Source organism: Bicyclus anynana, chromosome 18 (assembly GCF_947172395.1).
Source record: "Bicyclus anynana chromosome 18, ilBicAnyn1.1, whole genome shotgun sequence".
Lineage (NCBI taxonomy): Eukaryota > Metazoa > Arthropoda > Insecta > Lepidoptera > Nymphalidae > Bicyclus > Bicyclus anynana.
In genome coordinates, this window is record NC_069100.1 from 621,168 (window position 1) to 633,511 (window position 12,344).

Here is a 12,344-nt window from a genome sequence, read left to right on the forward strand (position 1 = left end):
ACAAAATACATATTGAAATTAAGCCTAACCATGATGCAACACAAACCACAGTCGGTTTTAATGTGCACATCCTTGTCCACAGAAATCTACCACGTTGATTTAATGCCAGTTCCACAAAATCCCAAGCCACCGTCGTTTTAGGGTTCCTTCACAAAGATCACCAGGTTTTATCTCATGAGCCCCGATAGTTAGACAATTGACATTTTAATACATGATAACTGAAATACACTGCCACTATACCAGCAAATACTACAAATAGAATAAACTGAATATATTTTAACTCCCACGTATTGAAACCATGTGTACAACTTGCACTATGTGTTACCTTCTCATCAGTTTGAAGGTGGTGCCAAAACCCAGAGATGCATTAACTCAAGCCATTTAAATTATAGAGTTTTAGGATTTTCATACAGTTCTATGCCGTGATTCTTTCAGAAACGGCTTTAATTAATTCGCCACTGGCTTGACACCGCCTTCAAAGTGATCAGAATGTGCTACCACATACGATATTATTTTTCGCATTTTAGTTTATTTTTGTGATTTTGAAATCGGTTGATTATTTTTGTTAAAAAGATTTTTTTGGGTTCCGTAACTTTCCTTACCTTGAACATACAACACGTCGATGGGGTGCGTCCTGCCGCGCATGGCCATCACGACAGACGTGCTTCTGCTCTTGTCCTTATTGTCCTTCAAATTAAAGAAATCCTTCAGGAAATCCGCGTCCATGGTCGCTGATGACACCACGATCTTGAGGTTTTTTCTTTTCTGAAATATTAATGAAGTTATTAAAATAAGCTTATTTACGAATGTTTTTAAAAGACTACAAAAAAATACTTGATTTTTTTTTTTTCAGGTTTGTGCACCGATTACTCGAAGACAGATTGGCCGATTGAGATGATCGTTTTTCTTAACCATCATTTAAGTAACTCTTTTTTTGAAAAAAGTTACTTAAATGATGGTCCAACAAGAAAAAGACGATCTGATTATGATCTCCTGAATATCGAGCAGATTAATTTGTTAGAAAAATATTTTTAAAACGATTTTAAACGACATAAACACACAAAAGTTTGTGATTTTGTGAGGTTGTAGGCGTGAATTTCTGGGTCTAGAGAACCGATTTTGAAAATTCCCTTACCACTAGAAAGCCACGTTATTTACGAGTGTTACAGGCTATATTTTATCCTCGTATTATCACAGAAACGGGAATTACAAGCGGCGTCTGCTAGTCTTAAATAAAGCCTTTTAATTGTGAATTTTTACTAACCTTTGCAATCTTTTTTAACAATCCCATCAGGACATCTGTCATTTGTGATCTTTCGTGGACCTGGAAAACCAAAATTAGTTATATACCTACAAAAAAATCTTTCAAAATCAATAAAGAAAAAATCATGTGTTACCTAAACTCCAAAGAAAAAGTGTGTAAGACAGGAGTCTTTCCAATAGTCCAATGGATGGGGGTCAAACTCAAGACACTTTTAGAATTCACTCCACTAAACCGTGGAGCTAAATAATTATAAGATAACCATTTGATACATATTTCCGTTTGTCCGACAGATAAATTTAATATTAACGGGAAGGAATAAAAGTGGGCGGTTATGTAGGTACCTATTTATCATAGCAGTATCACTTCAAAAACCGACTCTCTATAATATTATTTATATTTTTTAATAGTTCGGTACAATTCAATAGTAGCTCTTGTGCATATCTCGTAGTATCACAGTTCTTGCAACCACCATTGTAGTTTTTGTACAACAGGACTATTTAAGAATACATCTTACATATTATATGGTTTACACTCTTGATCATTGAAAATTTAGGTTTCTATGTTTATTCATAACAAAGTTACCAAAAATGCGCTGAATGGCTTCGACAACTGGCGGAAATTACTACTATGTTCCCTGATAGGTAGATAGTAGACAGTTAGAGACACATTAGGTGTGATTTATACCCTCATTTTTAATTTGTTTATTGGTAAAGAGCACACATCGTGAAGGGCTGTAGTATAGGAAAGAATGTTTTAACTTCGTCAAGTAATTAAAAAATAGTAAAAAATATAAAAAGTACAAATAGCTTAGACATCCAGACTTTTTAGCAGACTCAAAAGGGTTTACAAAATTAAGAAAATTAATGTCGAACAAAGGTTATGATTCACAACATTTGTCAGGACAACTTAATTATCAAATCAAACTGTAACCAATATAAGACCCTAGCATGGCAGAGAATGACCTTGAGTGAAGTCACGCACTTGTGAACGTTGTGTGCAGGGTATAAGGCGTTTTTGACAGTTAACAAACTCCCCTTTTCCACTCAAGTCACTCTCCCCGCCTATCCCAAGTAACGTATGTGGACGGCTCGAACGCCACGGGCACACTGAAGCCGTCCGTACCGCAAGTTGTTGCAACGCGGCGATAACAGACTTATGAAAACGTATTTTAATATTGTTACCTCGTCCAAAACGATGCAGGAATACTGCATCAGCAATGGCGACGCGAACATCTCCCTCAGAAGTACGCCTTCTGTCATGAACTGGAAATTAAACAATTCATAAAAAAATCAGGTAACTCCAGACACAAAAACTGAGGCTTCTATCATCATAGCTAAGAACCATCTATATATGTATATGTATAGCTTGGCAATTTCGTTCGTAACACTCCTGATTTTCCACGCGGGCCGGGAGGCGTGTAGCGAAGAATGAAAAACCCACGACTGATGCACGTCACTTCCGATTTTATACCAGCGCAATCTTTCCCCCCGTCGTCCGCATATCATGGGAGTGTTATCAACCAACTTGCCAGACTATAGTAATGTGTTATTTCAATGTACCTATCTTAATTCGAAATTTTGAGCCAAATCCGTTCAATACTTTTGCGTGAAAGTGTAACAAACATCCATACATCAATACTTAGCATAATATTTGTAGAATATAATATCTATGATACAAATAGACTAAATAAAACTTCACTACTCTTGTACGTCACTCAGTCAGTTAAAAATTACTGTTAACCTTAACCAAAAGACGGTTTCGAGGTCGAATTCTAAAAATGTTTACGTCATGAATGCCCTTTGGTACCGTTAGCTGAGCCCTTGACACAAAATTGCCAAGTAAATTCATTCTCTACTACATTAGAAATAAGGTTCAAATACAAAACTATGTAAGCCCACCCACAGTTTTGGTTTTTAGCTCATGCTTGTTAGACGCACGAAATATAAAATGGTGTGAATGAGTTTATAGTGAACACATTTTTTGACACAGTGTTAAATTATAATGCATAGTTCTGCATCGTGGTATCACTGGCGTATGATTGCTATAAAATAAAATAAAAAAATGAAAAAAATAAAATGAAATAAAAAAGCCTTTTAACCTATAATAGATTAGAATGTAACTATTATAGAGTAGGTATTCAATTAAAAATTTTACAATGTTTGCTGGAACCCCTCAGGTAAAGGCCTCCTCCAAAGATTTCCATTTTTCCTGGTCATTATTTTTCCCGGATTTGTAGTCATTGTGGGCCTGCAATTTTTTTAATATCATCGTCTCATTTAGATTTTTTTTTTTTTTCTGTCTGAGTAGGTGCCGATAGCTCCCTGCGGAACCACTACGGCGTCACCGGGGGGGTTGGGCGAGCGCAGAAGCATCGCCTGATGTGACCCGAAGGCTGAAAGAAAGATAGAGGACGGAACGGCTCTCTAAGGGCGTCTCCTATGAGACTCGGACCTCGGCTTAGAGGGCCATTCTGGAGGAGGTAACCGTGACCTGAGTGAATCAGTCCGGACGCCCCCAAGATCGTGAGTTAGAAAACCCACGTCCGGGTGACGTTAGATATCGGGGACCTCGTCTTCGCCGGCGAAGACGCTGTGCAGCTTGTGATTGTGTTGCCTGGGAAGCATTGTCGGTTGTTATGTCATCGTCTGGATCGTAAAGGACGTTCTTGGGACGCCTCTGCTTGCAGTTAGCGTTTAGGTTGGGAGTGTAATTGCAGGCCTCAACCACTAGTTGGTTGGGATGGAAGGCAGCTCTGTCAAAATAGTTTTGAGAGAGCTGTTTCATGTACTTAGCTATTGTCGGTAATTCTAGATCTCTATGGAGGTCATTATTCCGTAAGAACCACGGCGCGCCCGTGATTTGACGCAGAAAACGATTTTGTAGGGTTTGAAGCGGCCTAAGGGTCGCTTTGGGACGGTGGGCAAACACTACACTAGCGTAGGTTAAGATCGGACGGATCGTAGTTTTATAAAGCGTTAGCTTTGAGCGGAGGGACAATTTACTTTTCTTATTTATCATAGCGTAACGGTGCATTACGTATGCGGCCTTTTTTCTCGCGGTTATCGAAGGTGACGCCTAGGTACTTGGCAGTACGTTGCCAGGGGATGGGTGCTCCGTAAAGGGAGACTTCTTTGAGTCCGGACTTGAGACGGGAGACTGCTTTGCCAGTGAAAAGCACGGCTGCGCTTTTCTCTGGGTTGACTTCTATACGCCAAAGGCCTCATTTAGAGTACGGTCTATCTCTTTAGCGTTTGCCCGCTGGACTTTATGATTGCTATATTATAGTATTATCATTATAAGGGCCTGCGAAGTTTAGACTTTCGTAATTTTATGACAGCTGTAAATTGATTAGCTCATGTTCATACAAAATATAGTCAGTACGGTATGCGATTGTGGAAATTGGACCGTGGTGGCATTCGGAGGTAGGTTTCAAGGGTTCAAACCAGCCGTTTAAGTATAAAACGTATTTCGTATAACAATAACATAAGAAAAAGTATTAAGTAAGTTAATTAAATTATATTAGAATTGTTATAAAGGCAAAATGCCAATATAAAATAAAGATTAAAAAAAAAATCAATCTATGGTCTCTCTAGCAAAGGTTGCCACGAAACCAAATGTCTAGAGACTGGGGCTATGATTTCCCATGAAAAAATAAAAAAAAATACATTATATATTTATACTTTTCAGAATCTATGTCCTTGAAACCGGCTCCTTCCAAAACTAAGACCCAAACTTCTTCCTTGCCTATAGTAGATTTACCATACGTATTGTACCCAACTAATAAGTTACCAACATGAACTTTCAGCTTCTATAATTCAAGGAAGGTCTGGCTGAGACAGGCTCTTAGTCCATACAATACGCTGCCCTGTGCACGATAAAGCGATAATTCAATATTTTAGTACCAAATAAAAAAAGAACCTTGGATTATGATTTATTATCCTTTCTAATGAGTATTGGCCAGAAATAGGTATTTCGATTTATTGGACAGGACAGTGTGGTACAAATTAACCCTGACCTTATGCTAAAGTAATTGATGTCGACTTTTGACTACACGTTCAATAAAATCTATGTTATGTAACTTCATTGGTTTTTAACAAAAACCTGATATGTATTTACCGAAATATTTTTTTTTAAATTCCAATTAAATTTTTTTTTAAACTAGATAATAGTACGATAAAAACGATTACCAATTTTTGAATATAATTTTTATGATTGCATCATGGTCAATTATAAAATTAAAAAAGCTTGTTTGTGTTTTTGTATCGTGTAATTTAACGAGTAGGTAGGTATAAGCAGTGGTTAAATCATAGACATACATTTTAATTTTATTTATATGTATTGATGTGTAGATTGCGTGAGCCTTGATAGCACAATGGATATGAACCTCCACCTTCGATTCGCAGGGTGTAAGTTCGAATCCAGTCCGGGTCATGCAGCTCAAACTTTTCAGCGCATTTAAAAAAATATAAATCTCGTATCTCAAACGGTGTAGGAAAAACATCGCGAGGAACCTGCACATCTGAGAATTTTCTCAATTCTCTACATGTGTAAAGTCTACCAAACCGCATTGGGCCAGCGTGATGGACTATTAGTCTTACCCATTCTGAGGAGACTCGTGCTTAACAGTGAGCCGAATATGTGTCGTTATTCGTTAATGATGATGTATTGATTGATGATAGTTTGAGAATCACCACTATGCCGGTGTCGACGGTGCGCGCTGAGGTCATGGCGGCCGCGTAGCCAACACGCTCGCCGAGCGGCTCGCCGCGCTCGTCCGCCACGCGGCTCGCGAGCGACAGCGCGGCGGCGACGCGCGGCTGCGTCACACACACCCTGTGCCCGATCTCGTGGAGGTACTGGAAAATGTTATAAAATACATCAATTTAGAAATATGGTCAAACTAGTAAACGTTTATTCCCAACCACCCACCACCCACCCAATTTTATCCCCACCACACCAACCCCGTGGTTAAAAAAATAGCCTATAACCTTCCTCGACAAAGGGGCTATCTAACACTGAAAGAATTTTTCAAATCGGACCAGTTCCTGAGATTAGCGCGTTCAAACCAACAAACTCTTCTGCTCTATAATATTAGTATAGATTCATCATAATAATAACGTTGGTTAGCGTAAGTGGTTTTCGATCACGAGATCCTAGATTCGAATCTGGGTCAGACTATGAGATACTGCTGAGTTGTTCTTTTTTCCTTTTTAGTTATCTACGTTGGTAGTGTGGTGATTTGACGGCCTCCGTGGCACAGTGATATGCGCGGTGGATTTACAAGACCGAGGTCCTGGGTTTTGTTGTGTTAGATAGCCCATTTATCAAGGAAGGCTATAGGCTATTTATTATCTCCGTATTCCTACGGGAACGGGAACCACGCGGGTGAAACCGCGAGGCGTCAGCTAGTTCAACCATAAACTCATTCATTCATGGATATTTATATAACAGTTCGAACGTAAAGTTCTACTGAGAATAGATACAAAGAAAAAAACAATCCTCGCGTGCAAGTTAGTTTTTATTTTTATAGCACACACATGTTCCAGTGACATCATCGTTGCGCCTGCGCCGCATGCATGTAAATACCGATACAGATTACAAGTGTAATTTTTTTTAATGACACACTTCCTATATTCTATACCAATATTATAAAGAGGAAAACTTTGTTTGTATGTTTGTTTGTTTGATTGTAATGAATAGGCTCAAAAACTACTGGACCGATTTTAAAAATTCTTTCACCATTCGAAATCTACAATATCCACAAGTAACATAGGTTAAATTTTATTTTGGAAAAAAATAGGGTTCCGTAAGATATTTCGGTTTTTCGGACACAAGGTGTAAAAAATCAACCAGAAAAGTAGGGTAGGGGTAGGTAGGAGTAGGGTAGGGGTAGGCTTAGGCTAGGGGTAGGATAGGGGTAGTTGAAAGTTTACTTCGAGTTTCACGCGGACGAAGTCGCGGGCGTCGGCTAGTATATTATAAATGCGAAAACATGTCTGTGTTACATTTCCACAGCTAAACTAGTAAACTCCAGAAATTCGACAGAAAGGATTACCTTTAATATTCATTTAACAAAATCAATGTAACATTTAAATAATGAAAAAATGCCATGACTATATTAAAAATGTTTTTTTTATGAATAAACTCGTGGACTACTACTTGTATAATTACTGTGTTATCAGCAAAGATTTTACAATAGAGATATGTCACTAGTGCGTCAAAGCTGAGGCGAACAAAAGTGGTTAATTGTCTTAATTTCATTGAGTCGCAAAGTAAACAACGAAACTTATTTATACCTTAATATTATATACAATGTCGAGTTGTGTGTTTAGGAACTGTAAATATGTTACGCTCAAAGATCGAAAACGCTCAGTGAGCGGAAATAGCTCACAACGAGTTGTGGTCACTGTAAAACATGCACATGGCGAAATTCGTGTTATGTCTCTAATGAAACTGCGCACGACGCGTTGTGGAGTACAAAAATATACAATTGAATTAAATACAAAATTGTTTATATGTGCGCTCAGTGAAGCATCTAAATTCGGATCACTTTTTGCAGTGATTTTGTAGGCACGTAACACATCTATAGTATAAAATATCGTTGGTTATCAGCAAATTAAAAATAATACCTATACCAAATAACATAATCATTATCCTCATAATCATGCTTATTTTAACGATCCAGAATCTGGCCAGGCCTATTTCCTTATGGGAGAAGGTATCTGGAGCTTAAACCCACAACACTACTTAATCAGGCTTAGGGCAATAATGTTTGATGTTATAGCGACCACTATAGATGTTCATGATAATGATCAGCCCCTGGATTCTGTAAGGTTACAGCGATTTTACATCGCTCATTTCCATGGCAACTTCGTTTTTCGTGACATTTTATTTTGGCATCCCATATACTTAAATAAAGATCAAATTGTAATAAAACTTGTTATTGGCGATATTACATCGACGTGTATAAAATAACGGAATCACATCCCTGATTATCCGGCTTGTGCACCGTTGAGCTATAGACACTCTAGAGCAGAGGTTCCCAAAAATTTTTTCTCATAGACCAAAGTCGAAAAAATATGTGATTAGATTCACCGATGGATATTTTCGTTGCAGCTGAATCAATAGCCACCACAAAATAACAGTTTTCAAAAAAAATTGTGATAAGCTGCGATGAGCAAAAGTAAAATTGTCCAGACAAAAACTTAATTCAGCCAACTTTAATTTTTGATATCTACTTACAGCACAAGGAAGCAATCAATTAACAATTATTTTATTTAGAAAACTCCCCATTCGGTATGAAACCAGATAAATTTTCGTGGACCTCGTGTCTTACTTACGAATTGTGAACACCCTTTTTTATGTCACGTCAACGTAGACCCCCGCGGAGTCTTCCACCACTTTGAGGAATCGCTTCTCTAGAACGATAGCCTACGATAACAAGATTTATTAAAGCTGCAATTTTGTCAGCCTATTATGCTTCTACCATAGGTAATTACGGTACTCAATTAATAAGGATAATACATTTATTGACTGTCTGTAACTTTTAGATATGAATAAATTTATTTTCTTTCTTTCTTTCTTTCTTCAATTATGGCGTTTGAAACCGTGGCTATAAAAGAAAGCAGATTTCTCGTGTCTGGTAAGTATAAAACATAGTTTTTTGATAAGTATCTACTATCTATATATAAATATTTTATATCAAGCAAGTCGCAGAGATTAGCTGAATGAAGGCGGCTCAAGATCGTGATGTTTGGAAGTCCCTACAAAAGGCCTATGCCCTGCAGTGGACGATGATGATGGTGTTGATATTTTACGGGATGTCATGAAGTTAGGTATGTCTGGCAGCGCATGCTCTTAGTCCACTCGAATTATTCAAGTCTTCTAATTGAACGCAAACCCTTGCCAAGGATTTTATTGCACGAATTAAGGGAATTCCATTTGGCAAAGGCATTTTGGCCCACTTGTGTGTTCAGCCAAATGGCCTGTTATAACATATCTATTGGTGTAACCAAATGATTTTCTTTACTTTATCTTGCGTTTTCATTTTAGGTGTTATCTTGACGAGTGTACCTAATATAGATGCAGTGATTAGTGAAATGGAATGAAAATACAGTTTCTTACACAACATAAAACTGGAAAATATCATCCCACATCATCATCATCAATCATCATCATCATTATCAACCCACATTTGGTTCACTGCTGAGCTCGAGTCTCCTCTCAGAATGAGAGGGGTTAGGCTAGTAGTTCACCACGCTGGCCCAATGCGGATTGGCAGACTTCACACACGCAGAGAATTGAGAAAATTCTCTGGTATGCAGGTTTCCTCACGATGTTTTTACTTTACCGTTTGATACACGTGATATTTAATTTCTTAAAATGTACACAACTGAAAAGTTACGAGTTGCATGGCTCGGACAGTATTTGAACCCACACCCTCCGGAAACGGTTTGTAGCTTTTAATTAATTGCGTCGTTGGTCCAGAGTCTATTTTGCTTCGAATACATTAATTTAAGAAATTCTCAGGTAATATACAAGTTGGTGGAGCACTAAGACACCGATCATTATCATTAGATAACATCAATATAGAATCTGATAGAAGCCATAAATTTTCACCCTAAACCCACTAACCCGCATTAAAACAGCATAGTGGGTTAGTTTAAGTTATACGCTCCATGTACAATCAACTCCAGTTGTTGCTTCCACTCCATTAAGGAATCCTGTGGCGCTAACATGCGACCAAGTGAAAAGAAATAGACAAAATCTCCAAAATCGTCCAATGGCGGCGGAATTGTTTTAGTCCCATCTATTCCGTACCGTATTGAAAGAGATGGCGGTATTTCCGGTTGCACCGCCATTGGTTGAAATTTGTCTATTTCTGTTCATGACAATATCTCGTAGGTCGCATGTTACCGCCTCTAGCCCTGTAGCGGGATGCTTATAATAGTAGGGGAGCCGAAAAGGAGATTTTTGCAGTTACTCGAGCGCGGCAGATAAACATAAGGGGCTATACCTTGCACGTTGTTGAGTACCTCCACCAAGTATCAGCCCTTAATATTAGGCAACCAAAAAAAACTAACTTCAGAAATACTCAACCAGCACGTCAGATTAAGATAAGGTGTTGTAGGTAGCTAGGTAAGGCGAGTTGATAGCTAAAAACTGCACATTTCCAAAATCTGACGATTTAAGCGTAACGTAATGGAATGGGAGGGTTTCAAAGCTACAAAATAAAACCTTTATATTTTAGTCCTCGAGATAGGAGCGCGATTCATTTTTTACTTATTTTGAAGGAAAATAATCTCCTAATTAATCGCAAAGATTTTCTGACTATTTCAGTAAGCCAAAGTAATAAAAATTACTTTATAGTCTGTAGTTTTATTTCCACCGCTAAAATCGAAAAAGTAAATAACCATTTCTTCTTCCTATAATTTATTCTACCAAATACAATCGGTCCCCATGACGCTCAAGTAATTGCAAATTTAGCATTCCGGGCTCCCCTACTATAATATGAGGTTATGATTACGTTAAGATGGTACGTACCTAATATTTAAATTACCGAGTGTACCACCGGATCCCCCATTAATTGGAGCCTTCGACCTCTCAATAGACATTACTCTTAATGTCTGGAGATCAATTTAATACACTTCAGTGCATTTTTAAGGTCAATAGGTGAGGCAATAATTAGATAACCATCTAAAGTCGAAAAACATTAGGTGGTCTCGCAGTCAAGTGCCAACTCACTGATGAGATATGTCATCAGTAGGCTGGCACTTTGAGCCGTGATAGCCCAGTGGATATGATCTCTACTTCCAACTTTTCAGTTATATGCATTCTAACAAATTAAATATCACGTGTCACAAACAGTGAAGGGAAAACATCGTGAGGAAACCTGCACACCAGAGAATATTCTTAATTCTCTGCGAATGTGAAGTCTGCCAATCCGCATTGGGCCAGTGTGGTTTACTATTGGCCTAACCCCTTTTTGTAAAACTCTTCAATCCAGGAAGTTGGTGGGGAATTATGGTGGGGAGCTCTGCTAGCTTGAAGGGATATGGAGTTATACCCACCACGCTGCTTCAATGCGGGTTGGCGGTCTTGGGGTGATAATGTTGATAACGGCCGCTATCAGATGTTAATGATAACGAACGGGACATGGTACTTATAGATCGATAATATTGTTACTATATATTTAATAGGTACTTTTATTGCCTTGTTTACATATTACATTTCAATGCATTATCAATATTGATAAAAATTAAAAGTGCACTTTCTTATGACCAATAGGTGTGTACTACAGTCAAATAGAAGTGTCCAATAATGTGAACTAGACACTAATGTGCATGTGTTCGTCCATACTTTTTTTAAAACTATACTTGATTTAGAGCAAACAATAAACGAAGTGATAACAACGATATAAATACCAATATCGTTGGTATAAATACCAACCAATACCAACGAACGATACAGTATGTATTGTATGTGTTAATCCTGAGTAAAATCTATTTCCATTCCAAACTTCAGCCAACTCGGGTCAGTAGTCGTGACGTTAAAGAGTCACAAACGTCCAAACAGTCATCCATACACACTTAAAGCCATACTTCATTTAGAACAAACAATAAACGAAGCAATTTGTTTCTCACAAATCCCTTGGGAACCATGGTTTTCCGGGATGAAAAACAGCCTATGTATTAATCCAGAGTAAAATCTACTACCATTCAAAACTTCAGCCAAATCGGGTCAGTTGTCGCGGCGTTAAAAGTAACAAACATCCATACAAACTTTCGCATTTTAATATTAGTAGGATTCATACTAATAATAATAATGTCTTCTTTTAAGACAATGAACCACAGCATACATTAATCTAAATTAACGTGGGATTAATAAAACAATATAACAAAAAGAGTGCGATAAAATTTAAAAAACAATTTTTTAAGACTACTGCTGGTAGCTCAAGAGCTACCAGAAGAAAATTAGGCACCGGCTGTCCGTCTGATAGCACATGAATTCGAAATGTTCGTTTGTAGGGGAAGTTTCCATTCAACTGAGGTTTCTGTAAGATATTGGCGAAGGGAATTTC

The 12,344-nt window shown here is 37.9% G+C and overlaps 1 protein-coding gene across 2 annotated transcripts in view; it reads right to left on the reverse strand.

The window, feature by feature from the left end:
• The window catches only part of LOC112046697 (probable ATP-dependent RNA helicase DHX35), a 42,208-nt gene that overhangs the window by 9,474 nt on the left and 20,390 nt on the right, over positions 1-12,344 (reverse strand). For both annotated transcript variants that reach the window (XR_008251644.1, XM_052886801.1), the window contains exons 3-6: positions 5,956-6,120; positions 2,446-2,526; positions 1,265-1,324; positions 603-765 (exon numbers count right to left, since the gene is read on the reverse strand). Coding sequence is in view for 1 of the 2 variants with exons in the window: in XM_052886801.1 (XP_052742761.1) it covers positions 603-765; positions 1,265-1,324; positions 2,446-2,526; positions 5,956-6,120 (469 nt within the window). In the remaining variant the exon portion in view is untranslated. The remainder of the gene's footprint in view (positions 1-602; positions 766-1,264; positions 1,325-2,445; positions 2,527-5,955; positions 6,121-12,344) is intronic.